A 24,010-nucleotide genomic window follows, 5' to 3' on the forward strand; every position below is an offset into this window, starting at 1 on the left:
GATTGACAGGCGATGTGATAAGATGTTTGGGTTTTTAAGTGAGATATTATTATGGTAAAATGGAGAATAATGGCATCAGGAAAGTTAAAATTCCTGGGACACCAGGTAGTATGACTGCCTACTGCCTGACAATCCAGCCCTCTCTCAGAAACCTCACTTGATTATAGAGTCACAGAGTCATACAGCACAGAAACAGACCCTTTGGACCAACCAGTGATTGCTGTCCATAATCCTAAATTAAAATCCACCTGCCTGTACTTGGTCCACGTCCTCCAAACCTTTGTTCATGAATTTATTTAAATGTCTTTTAAATATTGTAATTGTATCTGCATCCACAACTTCCCCTCGGAGTTCATTCCACACATGAACCACTGTGTAAAAAGGTTACCCCTTCATATCCTTTTTAAAATCTTTCTCCTCTCACCTTAAAAATATCCCCCAGTCTTGAAATCATCTCCCAGAAGTGAAATCGACTCCATTATGAAACTCCTATGTCATGATGCATACATAGTGCAGAAAAGGAGGTCAATAGGGTCCTGAACCTGAGATAATCTGACCGTTTCAATATGGAAGTTCATTCACCTTCTGGGTGCTGACATTCCTTTACCAAGAAGCTTATCAGAGACAGAATGTACACTGTGCAACTTGTCAGAAAGCACACAACATTGCAACATCAACTGCAAACCTGCTGCAATCTCAATTTCTTCAACATCATGAACATCGCCCAATATGCAAGGCTTTCGTTTACAGTACATGATTTAATTCCCAATCAAAATTAACCTGTATCCACACAATATCTTTCATATCTTCCGAATATTCCGAAGTGTTTTGTAGTCAGTGAAATATAATTACAGTTATTAGATAGACAAATGTGTCAGCTTATTTTTGCACAAGGTGTCACAACAGTAATGTGATAAATGATTCTCAGCATATTTTGATGGTAATGATTGTGGGACAAATGTTGGTCACGGTATCAGAATTTTCTTCCCCCTACCACCCCCATCAGATAGACAAGGCTTCAGATTAATATCTCATCTAGAAGACCGTACATCCTACAATGCCACCTTTCTCTTTCTGTACTACGGTGAAGTGTCAGCTTTGAGTATACAATGAACTTTGGTTTTATCATATATTTGATGCATAGTGATGGCCAAACACCACTGTCATCTCCCAGAAGTGAAGTTGACTCTATTATGAAACTCCTGTGTCATGGTGCAGTTTCTGAACCCTGTTTTACCTATTTCTCCTCATGAAATCACAGACTTTTCACTATTTTCTGATTAGCATCAATCTGCTCTCATCCCATAAACTTAATAATTCTTAACTATGTCTTCTCTGTTTAATTTTTAGTTGCATTATTAGACATTTTATAAGTTATTGTTACTTTACAAAATGCAATGAGCATCCTTTTAAAATAATTCTGACATCTACAGTCATAAATTGTTATTGACCCTCTCACTTGCATAAAGGAAGAGGGCAACACAAATTGTATCCAGATCAGAGTTTGTATAAGTTAAAGCCAATAAATTGAGACAGTGACTTGACACAAGGACATATTGCAGCACTAGGTTTAGACTGGATGATGAGAGAAACAGTTTACATTCAATCAACACAGTTTTTCTACAACTTGAGTTGGTGGTCAGCAATACAATTAAAGATTATGAAGATTAGTATTTCACAAAGCATAAAAACTGTTGGCATCGCAAGGGGTAGACTTAAGACCAGATTTCCTGGAATATTCATTACAATGAAATGTTCATAGGGATAGAGTTATTTTGGCTTGTGATGCAGATCAACTCCAACAGCTGGGTTCAGTTCCTGTGTGTGGTCACTAGGACAATCCCATCTTCTCAACCTCACCTCTTACCACTAGAGGCTGGGTGATCCAGAGGTTAGACTCACTAGTAGTCATTTCCTTCTAATGAGGGAGAAGCCTATGGTCCTCCAGCAGTATGGCTACTATCACATGTTCAATATGTTTAGAAGTTGGAATTAAGTTCAGTACAATGAAAGAAAAACTTAAAAAAAATTCATGGGAGACAGATAGAACTAGCAAAGTCAGCATTTATTGTTGATTCATAGTTGAGAAAATGGTAGTGAGTCTTCTTCTAGAACCATCACAGTCCATGTGGGATAAGTACACCGACAGTACTGATGGAATGATGTTAACACAGCTATAATGAAGGCCTGTCAATATATTCCCAAATTAGGATGACGACTTACTGTGTACTAGTTGCCTTTGACCTTCTTGTGGTAATGAAGGTTAAAAAGGTGAAGTGTAGCAAGGTAAAGTGATAGACTAAAACAGGGAGGTTGAGTCTGACATTAAGCCATGTAATGTTTAGAGTCATACAGCATACATACAGATGGCCCACCATGTCTACACTAGCCAACAAACACCAAAACACACATTGTACTTACCTGCATTTGGCCAATGGCCTGCTAAGCCCTAGCATTTTACATATTTATCCAGATGCTTCTTAAAACATTGAGAAAGTACTTGCTCCATATATCTTCCAGCCTCTAGGTGAAAAAAAATCTTCTCATCTCTCCTATCTCTAAACCATTTACTCCTCACCTTAAACATATGCCCACTGATCTTAGACACAGCTGCAATGAGGAAGAGATTTTTTTATGAGCTACCCTGTCTTTGCCTCTCACAATGTTGTATTCCCTCAATCAGATCCACCCCTTAGTCTCCACTATCCAGGAAAACAAACCCAGCTTATTCAGTCTTCCCTTATAACTGAGACTTTTCATTCTAGAAAACACCCTGGTGAATCTTTTCAGCGCACTCTTCAATGCAATTACATCTTCTTGATAGTCTGGTGGCCTAACCAATGTTCTATAACATTGTAACAAGACTTCCTTGCTCCTATATACTACACTCCAGCTAATGATGGTAAGCATTCTGTATGCTCTCTTCACCACCCTGTCTACCCTGTGCTGATATCCCTAGGAATCTATGGACTTGTGTACCAAAGTCCCTTTATTCATTGTGTCTATCCTTCCATTATTAGATATCCCAAAATGCATTACCTCATATTTATCAGGATTGGATTCCATCTGCCATCACTCTTCCCAATTCAGCAGCTAATTAATAGCAGATTGTAGCATGTGACCATCCTCCTCACTATCAATCCCACCAATTTTCATCTCATCTCCAAACTTACTAATTATGCCTTCTACGTTCACATTCAAGTGGTTAACAAGCATAACAGCAAAGTAAGAGCAAGCAATTTATTTTTGTATATGTGTTCATAGTGCTAGTCATTATGAGCAATGGGGAGAAGAATGAGACTCAGAATTTGTAAATAATGGCCTTCATTACAATACAACCTGCTTACTGACAATAATCAATCAAGCTAAACCACTGTCTATCACATGGTGTGTGTTTATTTGTCACTGCAGGCTGCATCATATTACTGCAACAAATTTGGATTTGAGTCTGTAGCATACAAAGGACTGGAGTCGGGGCACCGTGATAGGGTATCACATGTCATTAGGCAGAATAAGGTAAGGACCAGCTCACTGAGAAAGATATAATTAAAAGCTGACCCCTGATTCATAATATTTTGCTTTGAAATTCTGGGTTGGAAAGGGGCTAGTTCCAGGGATTGGGAAAGATCTGAACATGGTGGAACTTAGATTTAGCAGGTATCTGTCTTGTTGCCAATCCTGTTGGCTATTTCAATGCTTTGGGGAATGACTATTATATTTGGTATAAATGAGGAAATAGATCAAAAGGATAATTCCTTCACTGTACCCTTAGCATTGTTGCACCTGTCTCTGGCATGTACTATTCCTAAGGCCAATATCGAAGAGGCGGAGTGGTCTGAAATTCTTGGCATTTACCTCTGTATTGTTTACATGAGTTTTTTTTTGATTATTCATTCATAGAATGCATATGTTGTTGGCTGGACAAACATTTATTGCCCAACCCTTGAGAAGGTGCTGGTGAGCTGCCTGTTTGAACTGCTGTCTCCATTTGGTGTACGTAGACCCACAATGTCATTAGGGAGGGAATTGCAGGATTTTGACCCAGCAACAGTGAAGGATGGTGAGTGGCTTGGAGAGGAACTGGGTGGTGATGTTCCCATGTATCTGCTGCTCTTGTCCTTCTAGATGGTGGTTGGTTTGGAAAGTACAATCAAAGGGGCCTTGATGAATTTCTGCAGTTGGCATCATGAAGATGGTACCCACTGCTGCTACTGAGCATCAGTAATGGAGAGGAAATATTTGTAGATGTGGTGCTAATCAAGTAGATCATTTTGTCCTAGATAATGTCAAACTTCTTGATTGTTGTTAGAACTGTGTTCATCCAGGTAAGTGGACAGTATTCTGTCACACTCCTGACTTGTACCTTGTAGATGGTGGGGAGTCAGGAGTTTAGTTAATCACTGAGGCATTCCTAGACTCTGGACCACTTTCCGAGTCAAAATTTTTCAACGGCTGTTTGAATTTAGTTTCTGTTCATGGTCCCTCCATGGCCTTGATGGTGGAGGATTTAATGATGAATTATGCCATTGAAGTTCATCGGGAAATGGTTAGATTCTCTTTTGCTGGAGAATGTCTGTGCCTGCCATTTGTGTGGTGCAAATGGTATTGCCACTTGTCAGTCTAAGGCTGGGTATTATTACAGTCATCAGCCAAGATCCCCTCAACTGACCTCATGATGCAGGGAAAGATATTGATGAAGTATGGTGAAGGTATTTGGGCCTTGAACACTATCATGAAGACTTCAACAGCAATGTCCCAGAACTGAGTTGTCTGATCTCCATCAGACATAACCATTTTTCTTTATGCAAGGTGTGACTCCAGCTGAGAATTTTTTATCTGATTGCTGGTGACTTTAAGGCTCCTGTCAAATGCAGCTTTGGTGTTAAGGGCTGTCACTGTCATCTCGCTTCTGGAGTTTAGCTCTTTGTCCATGATTGAACTAATGCTGTAATGAGGTGAGGAGCTGAGTGGCCCTGGCAGAATCTAAACAGTGTGTCACTGAGCAGGTTATTGCTGAGTGGGTGCTGCTTGATAATGCTGTTGATGACATCTTCCATCATTGCAAGTAGACCGATAGAGCATCAATTGGCTGGGTTAGATTTGTTCTGCCTTTTGTGTAGAGGACGTACCAGGGCATTGCCAGGTGGTTGCTAATGTTATGGTGATACAGGAACAACTTGGCTTGGAGAGGAGCATGTTCTGGTGCAGATGTCTTCAACACGATGGCCAGAAGGTTGTCAGGGCCCACAGCCTTCATTTCCTATCTAGTGTCTTCAGCCATTTCGATATATGACATGGACTGAATCAAATTGGTTGAAGACTGACATCTATGATGCTGGGAACCTCAGGACAACAGGCATTACATGGCATGAGCCCTTGTGTCACATCCTGTGGCCTGCAATAGTTCCCAGTGCTTCTGTAGTGTTGTTTCTATCATCCTCTCTGCTGATCAGAGTTTTTAAACTTAATGCTGTGTTCTTTCTCAACAGATTTTCTTTGTTTTCCAGTCAGCATTAAATCCTGGTGATCAGGGTGAGTAGTATGGGTGGCATTACAACAGGGTTAATATAGGTAATTATGTGCATTAAATGATTCTTTTAATGAGTTATTAAATATGTTGTAGGCAGGACTTTAACTTTCCATCATTAAATAATTTAGCTTCCTGTTGATTTCAGTGCTGTTTTGCTCTGTTACATTCTATTCAAAACAAGTGTCTGTGAAATGTGGTGCAGCCCAAGGATGGGATAAGCAATACCTGAGTTGGCTCATCAGCTTTTTGGGCTGGAGTATAGCCAGTGTAAGAGAGTGGTGAATAACTGGAGTACATTGTTTGGTAAGCTCAGATATAGACAAGTTGACACAATATTAGTGAATTGGGGTATTCCCTTTGGATGTATAATGCTAATGTTTGGATATCATTTGTAAAAGTACAATATCAGTCGGGATATAGTTTGTATTCAAGAGGAAACCTCATCTGCAGTCATGTGAACTGAACATTAACCTTGAGACCCAAATCATCTCCACTTCTATCATACTTACAGGCAGCTTGCTCCTTATCATAACTACTTTGCTGCAGAAAAATGTTCTTTTTTTATATCATTTTCCCAAAATGTAAATTTTGTGTATGTTTGCTCCTTGTACCATCTGCTAATGTGAACAGATTTTCTTTGTCTAAGTTATTTAAAACAGTCACAATTTTTTTACATTTCTCCCTAATTTCCCTTCATCCACTTTGCTCCAAGGAGATCCACCCTAGTTTCTCCAATCTAACCTTGTAGATAAAGCCCCTTTGGAACTATTGTGATAACCTTCTGTGTACAACCCTTGGATTTTAGCAAGCTTGTAGCGTGCAGAACAGACATTCTAGTTGTGGCCTTAACATAAACATATAGGTTCAGCATAACTTTTGTGGATCTCTTCTTAAGAACTTCAAACTGATCCCATATGTTCTAATAACTGCTCTCTCACGATGACCTGTGACTTCCAAAGATCTGTGATCTAGATCTTCAGCTCCTGCACACTCTGTAGAATTGTGTCATTGAGGGTGAATTGCCTTTGCCTCTCCATTGTGCAAAAAAGCACCAACTCACAACGTTTTGCTTTAAACATCATCTATCAATTTTCTGTCCATTCTGCTCATCTATCTGTTTCCTGTTGCAGTTAGAGTCATAGAGATGTACAGCATGGAAACAGACCCTTCGGTCCAACCCATCCATGCCGACCAGATATCCCAACCCAATCTAGTCCCACCTGCCAGCACCCGGCCTGTATCCCTCCAAACCCTTCCTATTCATATACCCATCCAAATGCCTCTTGAATGTTGTAATTGCACGAGCCTCCACCACTTCCTCTGGCAGCTCATTCCATACACGTACCACCCTCTGTGTGAAAAAGTTGCCCCATAGGTCTCTTTTATATATTTCCCCTCTCACCCTAAACGTATGCCCTTTAGTTCTGGACTCCCTGACCCCAGGGAAAAGACTTTGCCTATTTATCCTATCCATGCCCCTCATCATTTTGTAAACCTCTATAAGGTCACTCCTCAGCCTCCAATGGTCCAGGGAAAACAGCCCCAGCCTGTTCAGGCTCTCCCTATAGCTCAAATCCTCCAACCCTGGCAACATCCTTGTAAATCTTTTCTGAACCCTTTCAAGTTTCACAACATCTTTCTGATAGGAAGCAGACCAGAATTGTATGCAATATTCCAACAGTGGCCTAAGCAATGTCCTGTACAGCCGCAACATGACCTCCCAACTCCTGTACTGAATATTCTGACCAATAAAGGAAAGCATACCAAACGCTGCCTTCACTATCCTATCTACCTGCGACTCCACTTTCAATGAGCTATGAACCTGCACTCCAAGGTCTTTGTTCAGCAACACTCCCTAGGACCTTATCATTAGGTGTATAAGTCCTGCTAAGATTTGCTTTCCCAAAATGCAGCATCTCGCATTTATCTGAATTAAACTCTGCCACTTATCAGCCCAATGGCCCATCTGATTAAGATCCTGTTGTAATCTGAGGTAACCCTCTTTACTGTCCACTACACCTCCAATTTTGGTGTCATCTGCAAACTTACTAACTGTACCTCTTATGCTCGCATCCAAATCATTTATGTAAATGACAAAAAGTAGAGGACCCAGCACCGATCCTTGTGGCACTCCAGTGGTCACAGGCCTCCAGTCTGAAAAACAACCCTCCACCACCACCCGCTGTCTCTACCTTTGAGCCAGTTCTGTATCCAAATGGCTAGTTCCCCCTGTATTCCATGAGATCTAACCTTGCTATTCAGTCTCCTGTGGGGAACCTTGTCAAAGTCAATATAGATCACATCTAATACTCTGCCTTCATCAATCCTCTTTGTTACTTCCTCAAAAAACTCAATCAAGTTTGTGAGACCAGATTTCCCACGCACAAAGCCATGTTGACTATCCCTAATCAGTCCTTGCCTTTCCAAATACATGTACATCCTGTCCCTCAGGATTCCCTCCAACAACTTGCCCACCACTGACGTCAGGCTCACTGGTCTATAGTTCCCTGGTTTGTCCTTACTACTCTTCTTTAAGAGTGGCACCACGTTTGCCAACCTCCAGTCTTCCGGCACCTCACCTGTGATTACCGATGATACAAATATCTCAGCAAGAGGCCCAGCAATCACTTCTCTAGCTTCCCACAGAGTTCTAGGGTACACCTGATCAGGTCCTGGGGATTTATCCACCTTTAACCGTTTCAAGACATCCAGCACTTCCTCCTCTGTAATATGGACATTTTGCAAGATGTCACCATCTATTTCCCTACAGTCTATATCTTCCATATCCTTTTCCACAGTAAATACTGATGCAAAATACTCGTTTAGTATCTCCCCCATTTTCTGCGGTTCCACACAAAGGCTGCCTTGCTGATCTTTGAGGGGCCCTATTCTCTCCCTAGCTACTCTTTTGTCCTTAATGTATTTGTAAAAACCCTTTGGATTCTCCTTAATTCTATTTGCCAAAGCTATCTCATGTCCCCTTTTTGCCCTCCTGATTTCCCTCTTCAGTATACTCCTACTTCCTTTATACTCTTCTAAGGATTCACTTGATCTATCCTGTCTACACCTTACATATGCTTCCTTTTTTTTTTGTCTTAACCAAACTCTCAATTTCTTTAGTCATCCAGCATTCCCTATACCTACCAGCCTTCCCTTTCACCCTGACAGGAATATACTTTCTCTGGATTCTCGTTATCTCATTTCTGAAGATTTCCTATTTTCCAGCCGTCCCTTTACCTGTGAACATCTGCCCCCAATCAGCTTTTGAAAGGTCTTGGTGGTCTATCCTTTTCCATCATTATTTTAAATCTAATAGAATTATGGTTGCTGGCCCCAAAGTACTCCCCCACTGATACCTCAGTCACCTGCCCTGCCTTATTTCCCAAGAGTAGGTCAAGTTTTGCACCTTCTCTAGTAGGTACATCCACATACTGAATCAGAAAATTGTCTTGTACACACTTAACAAATTCCTCTACATTGAAACCCTTAACACTATGGCAGTCCCAGTCTACTTTTGGAAATTTAAAATCCCCTATCATAACCACCCTATTATTCTTACAGATAGCTGAGATCTCTTTACAAGTTTGTTTCTCAATTTCTCTCTGACTATTAGGGAGTCTATAATATAAGTTGATTATCCCTTTCTTGTTTCTCAGTTCCACCCAAGTAACTTCCCTGGATGTATTTCCAGGAATATCCTCCCTCAGCACAGCTGTAATGCTATCCCTTATCTAAAATGCCACTCCCCCTCCTCCCTTGCCTCCCTTTCTATCCTTCCTGTAGCATTTGTATCCTGGAACATTAAGCTTCCAGTCCTGCCCATCCCTGAGACATGTTTCTGTAATTGCTACGATATCATAGTCCCATGTTCCTAACCATGCCCTGAGTTCATCTGCCTTCCCTGTTAGGCCCCTTGCATTGAAATAAATGCAGTTTAATTTATTAGTCCTACCTTGTCCCTGCCTGCCCTGACTGTTTGACTTGCTTCTGTTCTCAACTGTACCAGTCTCAGATTGATCTCTTTCCTCACCTATCTCCCTGGTTTAAATCCTCCCGAGCAGTTCTAGCAAATTTCCCTGCCAGTATATTAGTCCCCTTCCAATTTAGGTGCAATCCGTCCTTCTTGTACAGGTCACTTCTCCCCAAAAGAGATTCCAATGATCCAAAAATGTGAATCCTTCTCCCAGACACCAGCTCCTCAGTCATGCATTCATCTGCTCTCTCCTCCTATTCCTGCCCTCGCTAGCTCGTTGCACTGGGAGTAAGTTGATGAGTATTATCTTTACTGTTTTCCATGTCTCTGCTGTATCGTTGGCAAATTTTGAAATTTTACTTTGCATCCCAAAGTCCAAATTATTTACATATCTCTAGCTAAACAAAAACCCCAATGCCCTGGCAGTGACCATTGGGAAACCTCACTATTTACCATTCTCAGAAATGTTCATTCGCGACACCTTGCTGTTTTAAGCAAATTTGTTTTTAACCAATTTGCATAGACTGTCCTGTTTTAATGTGGTATTTGGTTAAATGTTTTCCTAAATATCCAGATAGTATCCATTGCATTCCCTTCAACAATTGTTACTTCATAAACAATTCAATTAGTTTAAACACAATATGTCTTTTACAAATCCATTCTGGTTCTCCTTCATTAATTCAAATCAGTCCAAAGTCTGTTAAATTTTGTCTTGATTCTTGATTGTAAAACATTGCACCTCACCACTGATTAGCCATCAGTGTCATTCCACACTTCCTTGAACAAGTGTGTCATATTTGCCACTTTCCAAGTCCTTGACCACCCTTTCATGACCTCATTGTACAAAGGGAACTTTGGAAGAATATGACAATTCCTTTGGCTGTCACCTCTCCAATTCCTTTCACAATCTAAAATGCAAACTGATTTATCTAGTCAAATCCAGCCTTTTCAATACATCTTTTCAATTTTCACCCTATTCATTACTTTTACCATTTCCCCTTGTAATGATTTTTTTCAGCATCCTCTCCCTCAGTGAACAGTAATGGAAAGCACAAATTAAATTTCTAGTCCTGTCCTGCATCTCTAAACCTATATCACCATTTTTACTCTAACAGGTCCCATTCTACTTCTTACTACTACTTATATGCCAGGAGAAGATGTTGGCACTCTGTTTTATGTTAACCACTACTTTATTCTCATGTTCTCCCTTTGCCAGTCTTACTTCTCTTCACTTTTTTCCCCAAGCTGGTAGTCTACCTGGATCTCACTTGAAGAATTTATTTGCCCTACAGTTAGATAGAAAATATAATGAAAAAAGCATGGTTGGTCAAACTCACTTCATCATAAATGGAACTTTACCTCTGGTTTGCCTAATCTTTCCCTCTTGTTGGAATGTAACTAACTCTTACTGAAACATCTCTTCCTTAAAGATCATCCAGCGTTCCATTAAAATGTTTTCCTGTCAAACATGGTTCAATTCTACCCTGATTAGATTCTCTCTGGTCCCATTAAAATTGGCTGTCTTCCAATTTAGAAGCTCTACTTTAAGAGTGTTCCTCCCTCTTCTCCAATAATGATCCAAATCAGAATACAGGATGATGTGTATAGATGTGTTTTCCTGGTGGAAGTGTTCTACCTGCACAACTCCATCTGTGCCTGCCTGTCGGAAGTTTCTCTGTGCTGCTTGATCTATGTGTTCCACATCGACACTATTGAGTACATGTCCTTGATGTAGGTTCCACATAAAATACTGATTTTGTCTCAACTGGAATATTGTGTCCAATTCTGAGCATCTTTTAGGAAGGATATGAAGACAATAGAGAGGGTGCACAATAAATTTAGGGAAATGGTTCCAAGGATGAGGAACTACAGTAATGTGGATATTGTAGAAGCTTGCAGAATTCTTCTTGGAAGGGATTTGACAGAAGGAACCATGATGTGTCTGGACAGAGTCAATTGGGAGAAACTTGCCATAGACAAAATGATCCAGATTCAAAGTTTAAGTCGGTAGCATTTTGTTAGACTGTGAGTAGTTTCACATCTGGAATGAACTGCCTGAAATTAGGGTGGAGGCAGATTCAACTGAGGCTTTCTTAGAGAATTGGTAATGAGGAGAAAAGGTCTGAAACGCTGGAGGGAAAAAGATGGAATATGTGAATGGGTGAACTTTTCTCACACAGCTAGCCCAGGCAGGATGGTCTGAAGGTGTAACCATTCTCAGATTCTATTTTACCAATCTTTGGACACTGCTGAGTCTGTAACTGAACTGCTTGGCCTGTGTCTGGGCTACTCAATCCGTTCTGGCCATACTGTCTCCATGACTGGACTGCTGAGTCCACACCTGTAACTTTCTGGCTATGTTTGTTATTTTGCTTCTTGTTTTGCTCTGAGCTCTGTTCTGACATATTTTATATTTGCTTTAGAAATGACCAATCATTTGGGGAAACATGGGGATGGTGTGAAGGACATCGCATTCCAAGTAGAAGACTGTAACTTCCTGGTGAAGGTATGAATCAAAATGGAGGTGTGCAAAGCACTGGTTCTGCAGGGGCAGTGGCATAAGATTGTCGCAAGTCACTCCCTTTGGTTTGTACAACATGCACTGTGAGAACGAGGTGAATTTTACTTTTAAACCGATCCCTATTTTGGTGGTCACCCTTTCAGGATTGAGCTTGATTCTGTGAAATCAGGGTTGTTGTTCTGTAATTTTGATGATTTAAAAGGTAGCTAGTGAAGTATCGCTATAAAAACAGTGGGGAAACACTTGTCTAGATTAGATTCCCTACAGTTTGGAAACAGGCCATTTGGCCCAACAAGTCCACACCAACCCTCCAAAGAGTAACCCACCCAGACCCATTCCCCTACTCTGTATTTACCCCTGACTAATGCACCTAATACTATGGGCAATTTAGCATGGCCATTTCACCTGACCTGCACATCTTTGGATTTTGGGAGGAAACCCACACAGCCATGGGGAGAATGTGCAAACTCTACAGACAGTCACCTGAGGCTGGAATCAAACTTGGGTCCCCGTGCCACTATCTAATTGTGTGCCTCTTTGGATTTTCTGGATGGGTGCTATCAAATTCACAATACTGTTTTGGAAAACCCCCATTTCTGAACTTGGTGAAATCTGATGCACCAAGAGTCCATTGCCAGTTGCTTCTCGGTGATGTGCCGTTCTCCCAGTCACTCTGAGTTAATGATTTCCTTCTGGCTCAGACTTTACAGAAACCTAGTTCATCACCCTCATACCAGCTATTTCTCAATCGTTCTCCAAACAGCTGCTGTCAATTGTGTGCACTCTGATCTTTGCCAGTGCAGCTCAAGGTCAAGGCCTGTTCTCATTTCAATTTTCTGATGCTGCAAACTGCTGCCCAGTTGATGGAGTCAGAAGATTGACTTCCTGGTTACAGACCAGGGATCTCCTGGCACCACACTGCTGTTAGCTGCTCTGAGTGGCAGCTGCATACCTCTGCGCTGATTCATCACAAAGAACCCTGCCTTCCCATGGGGGTAAAAACATGTCCTGAATCACTAAGAGCACAGTGTCTGGGATATTCCTAAGAAGGCCTTCTCCTATTGCCCTCATTATTCTGATTCTTTACAAAATCTTACATTTATGTCAAGATTTCAATGGAAGGAAATATCCTAGAACATTTCATAATTACTTGTATATTAGAATTGGCACCGTGCCAGAAAGGGGAAGATTAAGAAAAAAAAATGACTGACAGAACACTTGGATATTCAAAGTCTTAAAAAGCCAGCAAACCTCAGGGAAGACTTCCCAGAGTGTAGGATGCAAATTACAATAAGCTCAGGTTCTCAGGAAGGTGAAAGGAGCAGTGAGAGAAAGGAAGACTATTATCAAACGAATAGCATTACTTGGAGGAGATACAATGCTGGAAGGGATTTCAGCCAACAATGTGGTGAAGATATGTAAAGGTCAGCATGAGGCTAAGAGGAGCTAATAATAGTCAGGATTTTATTTGAATACAACTTCGTTTTGATATGATACCATCTTCAGAGTTTTATGAAAGTTGGAGCATACAGAGGATAGAGAATTGAAAATCTTAGAATAATCAACTTAATGGCTCTGGTATAGTAGAGATTGCAAAAGATGCTCTCATGAACATCCTCCACAAAAAAGTCACAATTCTGTCACCAAAATAGAAACAGAAAATGTAATTTTAAAGCAAATCTGTCAGTGTCTGAAAGGATGGTTAATGTTCAGAACACTATCTGTCTGGTTATCCTTTATCTTTTCCTTAGAAGCTGTAGATTACAACACTTAATTGTTGAGGTGAAAATTTCACTTAAAATCGATCACAACATCAGCTTGTCCCTTTAATTAGGGCTCTATTGTCTGATTTATTGGTGATGTAGACTGATGTTTGATCTGACTAAGTGGGGAGGAGGGGCTAAAATTGATGGTGATGTTTTACCTCTATTTGCAGAAAGCAAAGGAGCAGGGAGCCATCATCATGAAGGAGCCATGGATTGAGGAGGATAGCTATGGCAAAGTGAAGTATGCTGTTCTGAAAACGGTAAGTACAGCAGGAATTTCCTGGTGAATCCCTGAAAGAATAATGTTTCAGTAGTAAACATATTCTCAAGTTCCCACTATCCTGCTACCAAATTGATTCAATGGTCCTGGGACAGAAGAGGGGAGTCAAAGCAGTCATGACTCCTATTTGTGCTGACTATTGAGGGACTCTTGCTGGGCATGTGGAGTGAGAGCAAGAAGAGATTTACAGTATCCTTCCAAAATCAAAGATTCTGCTTAATCATAGAATTCTCTACAGTGCGGAAGCAGGCCATTTGACCAATTGAATCCACACTGACCTCTGAAAATCATCCCACACAGACCCACCTCCCTACCCCACATTTTCCTTCCCTAACTTGCAAATCCCTGGACACCGTGAGCAATTCAGCATGGCCAATCCACCAAACCTGTGCATCTTTGGACTGTGGGAGGAAACTGGAGCATGCGGAGGAAATCCACACAGACACGAGGAGAATGTGCAAACTCCTCACAAACAGTCAGTCAAGAGAGGAGTCATACCTGGGTCCCTGGTGCTGTGAGGCAGCAGTGCTAACCACTGAGCCACAACGCCGCCCATGCTGTCACTCTGAGTGAGGGACTGGTGAGAAGCCAATAGCAGGTTTGTCCACTTCAGCATTGGTCTGTGCTGAACCAGTCTAGGTTTGACTGAACCTTCGTGACATCTAAAATACTGGTCAGAAACATTCCTAGAACACATTGGGGTTGCTCAGTGCCCACTGTTCCAACTTCAGTCCTTCTTAAACACCTGGCCCATAAAACTCAAATGGGGCAAAATTGGGAAAGAGCTGAAAATGTGTTGCTGGAAAAGCACAGCAGGTCAGGCAGCATCCAAGGAGCGGGAAAATCGATGTTTAGTGCATGTGCCCTTCTTCAGGGTTCTTCAGAGTCTGAAGAAGGGCTCATGCCCGAAACGTCGATTCTCCTGCTCCTTTGATGCTGCCTGACCTGCTGCGCTTTTCCAGCAACACATTTTCAGCTCTGATCTCCAGCATCTGCAGTCCTCACTTTCTCCCAAAATTGGGAAAGGAACAGTAAATGTAGGGCCTACAACTAGGCTTCTTGGATTATTTAATATAATCTGAAAGTTACATTCAGTTATAAGAGAACAATCATTCTGATCCTCTCTAATTCCTTCACAGCTCCAAGTCCCTCGTTCTGCATACTCTTCCCATTCATGATATTGAAAGATTGAATCCTGGAATTGCAAAATGAATCGAAGATGCAGAATTTCTCATCTTCTCAGCCTTTCCCTTCCCTTATGGTCCATGGACTGTGTGCCACCTCCTGATTTACTTTCAATCCTTCCTCTGAACCATGACGACATGAATGGATTGCACACAATGAATCCTGACAAGTTAACAAACCCCAGATGCCAAGATCACCAATAGCACTGTGTGTTTCTAACACCTTCTGCTCTGCTCTTGTTTCCAGTATGGGGATACAACACACACTTTTGTGGAGTACCTAGGGCCTTACCATGGCCTCTTCCTACCTGGATACATGAAACCTCTCTTCAAGGATCCACTTCTTTCCAAACTGTGAGTGGATCAATATATTCAGAATTTTTTTACTTAGGCAAAATATTTAAAGGCTAGTGCAAAAAATGTGGTCATCAGCAAGTAGCACACCGGCAGCCTGTAGGAGATATGAGAAAGGTCACCCTAATTTAGGGGACATTACCACCACATTGAAATGGAGAAGTGTGCAGTAGCTACATTTTGTTAAGATCCCTGTGGTGTGGAAGCTGGCCATTTGGCTCTTTGAGTCCACCCCCTGCCTATCCCTATGACCCTGCATTTCCCATGGCTAGCCCACCTAGCCTATACTGGCCCTGGATACTATGGGCAATTTATGATATCTAATCCACCTAACCTGCACATTCTGGACTGTGGGAAGAAACTGGAGCACCCAGAAAACACCCACACAGGCAAGGGGGAGAACATGCAAACACCACACAGACAGTTGCCCGAGGATGGAATTGAACCCAGGTCGCTGGCACTGAGGTAATGGTGCTAACCACTGAGCCACTGTACCTCCCCTCAATGCTTTGAGCAGGACCATTGTTCTAGTTAGTCCCTCATTCTTAGGAATATTGTAACACAGCGACAATGCAAAGGTAAGCGTTATACTCTGTTTTCAGGGAAGGTATTTAAATGTAATGCACTTAGACAAGTTATGCATGCATTTTATGGACTGTGCACCTGATGAAATGATGGATCATCTGCATTGAAACTGACATTGCATGTGTGTTCCAGACCCCCTGTGAATCTGAATTTCATTGATCACATCGTGGGAAACCAGCCAGATGATGAGATGGTGCCCGTGGTAGAATGGTATGATCCAGTCTCTCACACAACATATAAACACAGCAATAGTCTAGGCCATTCACCCCTTCATGTTTGTTCTGCCGTTTGATACGATTATGGTGATCTGATTGAGTCTTCTACTTGCCTGTTACTCCCATATAAATTTTAACTTCATTGTCAATCAATAAACTACAGAAAACAAAAGTGGCTGGCAAAACTCAGCAGGTCTGTGGGGAGAAAGCACAGTCAATGTTTCAAGCCCAATAGTATTCTTCATCAGATACTATTTAACACAGCCTGTAAAATATTCAATGACCCGGTCTCCACCTGGAATTCCACAGACTACTACCCCTCTGAGGAATTCCCTGCCATCTCCATAGCTCGTCATGGTGTAAAATTGATTTTGTTGATTTATCTCCATCACCCTCTTTCCTATCGGGAACCTTCAACATCTGCTTTCTCAAGAGCAATAGTGAAAATCATACCTGGTAGTTGAATAAAAAGATGCTCTTGTCCTAAAGAAGTCAATTGCATGTTAGCATTTACATACAAGTTATCAGGAGACTAGGGGAAACACTTAAAGGATGTCCTTCTTGAAAAATGCAATGTTCCTTCCAACTTCTGAGAATATTTTGACCAAGGCTATGAAAGCAGGAAAAGAAACATCCACAAGAGGTGCCAATTGTTTTCACTGTCTCTGATCAGCCCAGGTGAAGGCCAAGTGCAAACAGCATGTGAAACACCACCCACCCATCTCTTCAAACCACCTGTCTTAGTTGTGGTGGAATGTACAAATCAAGGATTGCAGCATATAGCGTATAGAGTGGAAGGAGGTCACTGATCCAAGTAACTGCCTAAGAAGGAGACAAGTTATATTGCTAGCCAAGCTGTTCCAGTACTGTTCCAACACTGGCATCTACCCAACAATGTGGAAAATGTATGTACTGTACATAAAAAGCAGGACAAATCCAACCAGCCAATTACCACTCAGTCTCCTATCAGTCATCAGTAAAGTGATGGAAGGTGTCATCAACAGTGCTATCAAGCAGCACCTGCTCAGCAATAACTTACATAATGATGTCTGGTTTGGGTTCCACCAGGCTCACTCAGCTCCTGACCTCATTACAGTCTTGTTGCAAAGCAGAAAGCATAAGGGACTGTCAGAGATACAGGAGGAGATAGATAGACTGGAGAGTTGGGTGGAAAAGTGGCAGATGATTTTCAATCCAGACAAATGTGAGGTGATGCATTTAGGCAAGACTAATTCTAGAGCGAATTATACAATGAACGGAAGAGCCTTGGGAAAAGTTGATGGGCAGAGAGATCTGGGAGTGCAGGTCCATTGTACCCTGAAGGTTGCTGCAGAGGTGGATAGAGTGGTTAAGAAGGCATATGGAATGCTTGCCTTCATTGGATGGGGTATTGAGTATAAGAGCTGGCAAGTCATGTTAAAATTGTACAAGACATTGGTTCAGCCGCATTTAGAATACTGTTTACAGTTCTGGTCACCACATTACCAAAAGGATGTGGACGCTTTGGAGAGGGTGCAGAGAAGGTTTACAAGGATGTTGCGTGGTGTGGAAGGTGCTAGCTATGAAGAGAAGTTGAGTAGGTTAGGTTTATTTTCATTAGAAAAAAGGAGATTGTGAGGGGGATCATTTTGAGGTTTACAAAGTCATGAAGGGTATAGACAGGGTGGATAGAGACATGCTTTTTCCCAGCGTGCAGGATTCAATAACGAGAGGTCACGCTTTCAAGGTGAGAGGTGGTAAGTTTAATGGGGATATACGCGGCAAATACTTCACACACAGAGGGTGGTGGGCATTTGGAACGCGTTGCCAGCAGAGGTGGTAGAGGCAGGCACGGTAGATTCATTTAAGATGCATCTGGACAGATGTATGAGTAGGTGGGGAGAAGAGGGATACAGATGCTTAGGAATGGGGCGACAGATTTAGAGAGTGGATTTGGATCGGCTCCGGCTTGGAGGGCCAAAGGACCTGTTCCTGGGCTGTAAATTTTCTTTGTTTCTTTCTATGAAAAAAGGGAGCAAATATATGGGAACACCACCACTTTCAAGTTCCTTGCCAAGCCACTCACCATCCTGACTTGGAAATATATTGCCATTTCTTCACTGTCGCTTGGTCAAAATCCTGGAATTGCCTCCCTAAGGGCATTGTGGGTCAACCCACAGCAGATGGACTGCAGAGGTTCAAGAAAGTGACGCTCACATCCCATAAAATGAATAAATTTTTTAAAAGCCCATACCAATACCCAGGAGGATGGTGTGAGACATGGTCCTTGGTGATCACCAATGGGTGGTCTAGACATAAACTCTACACAGTTGGGACAACACTGTGAGCAATAGTCACAATTATTTATCCATGCAGCAAACACATTGCTTCACAGAAGCATGAGTAAAAGGGATGCCTAACCATAGGGCTGAACCCTTGGTCAAAGAGATAAGGTTTAATATTAGTTTTACAGTAAGAAACCAGGAGAGGTTTAGGGTTGGAATCCCAGCGATTAGGGACCTGGGCAGCTCAAGCCACAGCTATGAATGATGGGGCATGTGGGAGGGGGGAACGGACAACATTGTGAACAGGCTATTAGCACCAGAGACACTGGCCAGAGGTTAGTGACGTTGGCGCCTGTTGGCACAGAGTTTGTGTCAGTGCCAAAGACAATGGCTTTGATCGTCCCAATATTTTACCAGAGGAGTTTATACTATGTAGAGCAGTGGGTGTGCAATAGTCTAGGATGTGAACTTCATCGCTGGTGCAGTTTGGATACAGTGTGGTCAGATCAGGGCAGCTTCGATCATATACTCCTATATGGTGATGGTGAGTCAATCCAATCTCTAATCTTCATCTAGTGAGGGCAAGGAGCTTCAAGTTACACACTCCTGGAGCAGTTTGGATCATAGAGTCCACAATGGGCTCTGGTTAAAAAAAAGAGCATCAGTATAAACTCCTGAAGACTGGGAGAATCCAGAGGCACACAGCATGACATGAGGATTAAATACGAGAGTATGAAAAGTGTATACTCAACTACACATCAGAGGAGGACTCTATGTAGGCTGACATTTACAAATGCTGATATATGGAGAAGCTGAAAGTTAAGAATTGGTCCCTCCTTTAGACACAGTCCGTAGCAGCTGTGATGTTAAATCTTGTGATCCACAGTGACTGTGTCTCAGTAATACAAGCTGTAATCTTTTCCTCAGGTACCAGAACTGTCTGAAGTTTCACCGATACTGGTCAGTGGATGACAAACAAATCCACACCAATTACAGTTCCTTGCGCTCCATTGTTGTGGCCAACTATGAGGAGACCATCAAAATGCCCATCAATGAGCCAGCAGCTGGAAAGAAAAAATCCCAAATCCAGGTCTGAGTGCCAGTCACTGCCTTGGCATCAATTTTTTGTCACAACATTAACTCGCAGCAATGTTTAGTTAGGAGAGGGATCATTTAAAAACTGGGCTGGACAGGGATAGGAAAAGACAAGATGGACTCTAAGTTGGGTTGGGACAATCTTTGACTGTTAACTGATTTAGAATTTGAAAGTTTCAACAAATGTGAAACAACGTACTGAATGGTAAGGCTGAGATTTTTAGGTTTTGTAATCAGCATTACATGGGGCAACTTTCACCTACTTAGTTCTCTGAGTTGGATCGCAGGCAGGATTTCTTTTCAATTTGAAGTCTTCCAAATGGATCTGGAATGAATAACTGTACCTCCCTCCCAAATCAGCAAGGAGCTTCATTCCCGAATATAAAGGGCGGCATGAATGGGTGTGTACCATTTTCTGAAGTGCAGACGAACTGCATGTTCAGCATGCCCAGAAGCTCCTGATAGGGCAGAGACAGTCGGATCTGCATTTGAGCTTAGATTTTAAAAGCAAACGTGATAGGCATTTTTAATGGCTGCTTGTGTTCTTTATCCAATTGGCATATGTCTTTCACGAGTCACTTGATTGTACTGTTAATTTTACCCCATGCTCTTTTTTTGAAACTAGAAGGTTTGTCAATCATGACACTCTGCAGATGGTGTGTTCAGAGGGAAGGGAGGCCAATGCTGGGGCGGCAGACAGGTCAGCAGTCTTGTGCTCACTCTCTCCACCACCACCACATTTACTGAAAGGGCTTTTATACCCCAATTGATTGAAGAGGCTATTGAAATCTCTTCTTTCCAATTATGGCTGCACCACTGATCCTCCAGAGGCAAAGTAAGATCTGAATGCCTGTCCAATCCTGGAAGACCTTCTCATTACATCAGGGGTTTTACATGTGGTAAAATCGCCATAGTCTCAGCAGACCATGGGGCTAGTCTCTCAAAGTGAGAGACAGAGACACAACTTGTGGTTTATCACTTTGTTTAACCTGAGGGTCACCATACCTCATGTGAGGGGAGAGATTGAGAAGGAGAATCCTTCATGGTAACCTCAGTCAGTGCAGGGATGGGACCTGTGCTTTTGGCATCATTTTGTATTGTGGTATTGTATGAAGGACAATCCAGAGTAAATGTTACTCGTTTGGTTACATCTGTTAGGATGCCATGAGCCACTTCTGCAGCCTCTGGAATATCCCCTTGGAATAACGGAGTAGATCCACTCTCTGGATCAGTAGAGCATAGATCTTGAGCTCTGCTATGTGCTGCAAGGTGACATTCATCAGGAGCAGTCATGATTAACAGTGGCCTGAACATTGGTTGCACCATTCTGTCAGGTTGGCGTTGTGCCTAGTCAGAAAAGAACTCTCCTCACTAGCATTCCATGCAGGATCTCCTGTTGTAGAGCATGGTAAGGGATGGGAATGTTGATTAGGCAGAGTGATTAAGTATGTCAATATCAGATATCAAAACACAACATGGTGTCACATTATTTCAAATGAGAGTGCCTAGCAGATTGTTGATTGATTTATCTCACTTTCCAACCTTCTCTTGCTCTAGGAGTATGTAGATTACAATGGTGGACCTGGAGTGCAGCACATTGCTCTCAACACCTCTGATATCATTCAGTCTGTGAGTCTAATAGTTATATTTCCTCCTTAGCCCTCAGTTCATCTGATATAATCATTGCATTAGTGTCATGTACATCGTGAGGTAAATAGTGACATAAATTTAATTAATAGCTTGGGGAGATGATGACTTAGTGGTATTATAGTTGGACTGTTAATCCAGGTAATGTCCTGGGGACCTGGATTCGAATCCCACCATAACAGATGGTGAAATATGAATTCAATAAATATCTGGAATTAAGAATCAAATGATGATCATGAAACCATTGCTGATTGGAAGGAAAAACTCATCTGGTTCACTAATATCCTTCAGTGAAGGAATGTACCATCCTTACCTGGTCTAGCCTACACATGACTCCAGAGCCACAGCAATGTCGTTAATTTTTTAACTGCCCTCTGGGTAATTAGGGATGGGCAATAAATGCTGCCTAGCCAGTGATGCCCTCATCCCATGACTGAATAAAGGAAAACAATTAAAGATAGTCCTTCCTGATATTTACTAGACAGTGAATTGGCCACGCTAAATTGCCCATAATGTTAGGTGAAGGGGTAAAATGTAGGGGAATGGGTCTGGGTGGGTTGCGCTTCGGAGGGTTGATGTGGACTTGTTGGGCCGAAGGGCCTGTTTCCACACTGTAAGTGATCTAATCTAGTAATCTGAAAAAGATCCAATGTGTCTTTGTATGAGGCAGGAGTTTGTGGCTTTATGTTGAACTTCACTGTGTATTGGTCCTTTTTTTTTTCTGGTTCTGGATAGGGACCAACCATTAAAATGACACTCTTGCCAATTCCCATATCAGTTAAGATATACTGCAACATACAAAACTACATGATGATATTAGGAATACCAGCTTCACATCATTCACAATCCTCCATCACTCTTTGGCTCATAACTTTGGTCAACAGCTAGAAAAAGGTGGCCTAAACCAATACACGTATTATTTGCTAATCACAAAGCTGCTACTGGAGTGATAGAATCATAGGCTGGTGTCTCATTGGAAATGTCTGGATCTACCAATCACTCATGCTGACAAATAGTTCATTCCTGACAAGAGCAAAGCATCCAAATGTGCCTTCCCTGTGGTAGGAAGTAGGAGCATGTCAGACAATAGGAGCTCTGTTTGTTCTGCAGCCATTAGTTTTACACTGCTGGATAGACCAGAAAATAAACGAGGTTTCTGATCCTCTATCCTCTGCTTCACTGTGTATTATCCCATCTATAGCAACAGGCGGTGCTCTTGTACTTTGTGCAGGCATTTTGTAACTATCTAAGTCGATACATTGTCCTCTGCTGGTTGTAATTAGAAAAACACTTGCCCAACTGAACTTTTTCCATCACTCAGCAGCACTTTAAGTGTAAAGTATGAATTCTTCTCACAGAGAACAGTCACAGGGATACCTGGTGTTGTGAGCATGATGCTCCCTTGTCCTGCGCCATTTTCCCCGTGTGTGTGTGATAATGACAATACCAGAGTTACTCTGATTTTGGAGATGCCAGTGTTGGACTGGGGTGTACAAAGTTAAAAATCACACAACACCAGGTTATAGTCCAACAGGCTTAATTGGAAGCACTAGCTTTCGGAGCGCTGCTCCTTCATCAGGTGGTTGTGGAGGACACAAATCTAAGGCACAGAATTCATTCTGATGTAGGAAGGGGCCAAACAGCACGTTTAGTCCAAGCTGGCCCCTGGAAATATCCAGTGAATCCCATCCCACCACTGCTTTCCTCTAGTCCTTCAAGCTTTCGAGTGCTTATCTCATCACTTTTTCAAATTATTGACTGTGTGAGTGCCCTTCCCCTGTGTCCATCCCTTAGTCTGTCTACCTGTCTCCCAGTTACCCATCCTGCTCTTTGGGCTGTGTAATTGTCTCCCAGTCTCATGCCTGTCTTTGTGTTAAAATGCAATAATTCTGTTATCATTCTGACAATCTTTTGCTGACATTGCTATTTGTCAAGGGCTGTGGTTTTAAGATTGACTGATTACTATTGCTATCTGCTGACAGATCACAAGTTTAAAAAGCCGTGGCATGGAGTTCCTGATGGCACCAGACACCTACTACGATCAGCTGAAAGAAAAATTAAAGACCGCGAAAATCAAAGTTAAAGAGGACCTTAAGAAGTTACAGGTAGATCTGAAGAGATTTGCAAATGCGGAGGCTAGATATTACACACAGCTAAACCAGTAACAAAACAACTCAGCAATGGGGAAATCACCTCAATACTATTAAGTTTCACAAAAAGGAACGATGTACTGTACTCAGTTAAGTACATGTCATGAATGGTGTTTGTATTATCTAGTGCAGACAAGCCTATTGCAGAAAACAAGGCAATGGTGCAAACAATACAGCACAATCATCTTCACAAAATAATCCCAGTGAGAGTTGTGATGAATGGAAAGGGTTTATTTTGTTGTGAGATATTTTTTTCCCTCTGGCGATAACTTGGGTACAAATTCAACTTCTGAGCAAAACCATGCGTGATATTAATTCCCTAAGTCACACAATGACAAACATTGCCTCTAAAAGCTTTCAAATGTTTTGTTTTACTGATTTCTGGTCTAAATACATAAAACTGTTCCTTGTGTTCCCACAATGTTCATAAAGAAATAAAAATAGAC

At 41.9% G+C, this 24,010-nt stretch overlaps 1 protein-coding gene across 3 annotated transcripts in view; it reads left to right on the forward strand.

Moving 5' to 3' along the window:
• hpda (4-hydroxyphenylpyruvate dioxygenase a) overlaps window positions 1-24,010 on the forward strand; it is a 64,721-nt gene that overhangs the window by 34,115 nt on the left and 6,596 nt on the right. For all 3 annotated transcript variants that reach the window (XM_072589508.1, XM_072589507.1, XM_072589509.1), the window contains 9 exons: window positions 3,412-3,516; window positions 5,490-5,532; window positions 11,927-12,009; window positions 13,961-14,050; window positions 15,502-15,608; window positions 16,326-16,403; window positions 19,600-19,762; window positions 21,325-21,396; window positions 23,397-23,519. In XM_072589508.1, coding sequence (XP_072445609.1) covers window positions 3,412-3,516; window positions 5,490-5,532; window positions 11,927-12,009; window positions 13,961-14,050; window positions 15,502-15,608; window positions 16,326-16,403; window positions 19,600-19,762; window positions 21,325-21,396; window positions 23,397-23,519 — 864 coding nt within the window. The remainder of the gene's footprint in view (window positions 1-3,411; window positions 3,517-5,489; window positions 5,533-11,926; window positions 12,010-13,960; window positions 14,051-15,501; window positions 15,609-16,325; window positions 16,404-19,599; window positions 19,763-21,324; window positions 21,397-23,396; window positions 23,520-24,010) is intronic.

Source organism: Chiloscyllium punctatum, chromosome 19, assembly GCF_047496795.1.
Source record: "Chiloscyllium punctatum isolate Juve2018m chromosome 19, sChiPun1.3, whole genome shotgun sequence".
In the NCBI taxonomy this organism is placed as follows: Eukaryota; Metazoa; Chordata; class Chondrichthyes; order Orectolobiformes; family Hemiscylliidae; genus Chiloscyllium; species Chiloscyllium punctatum.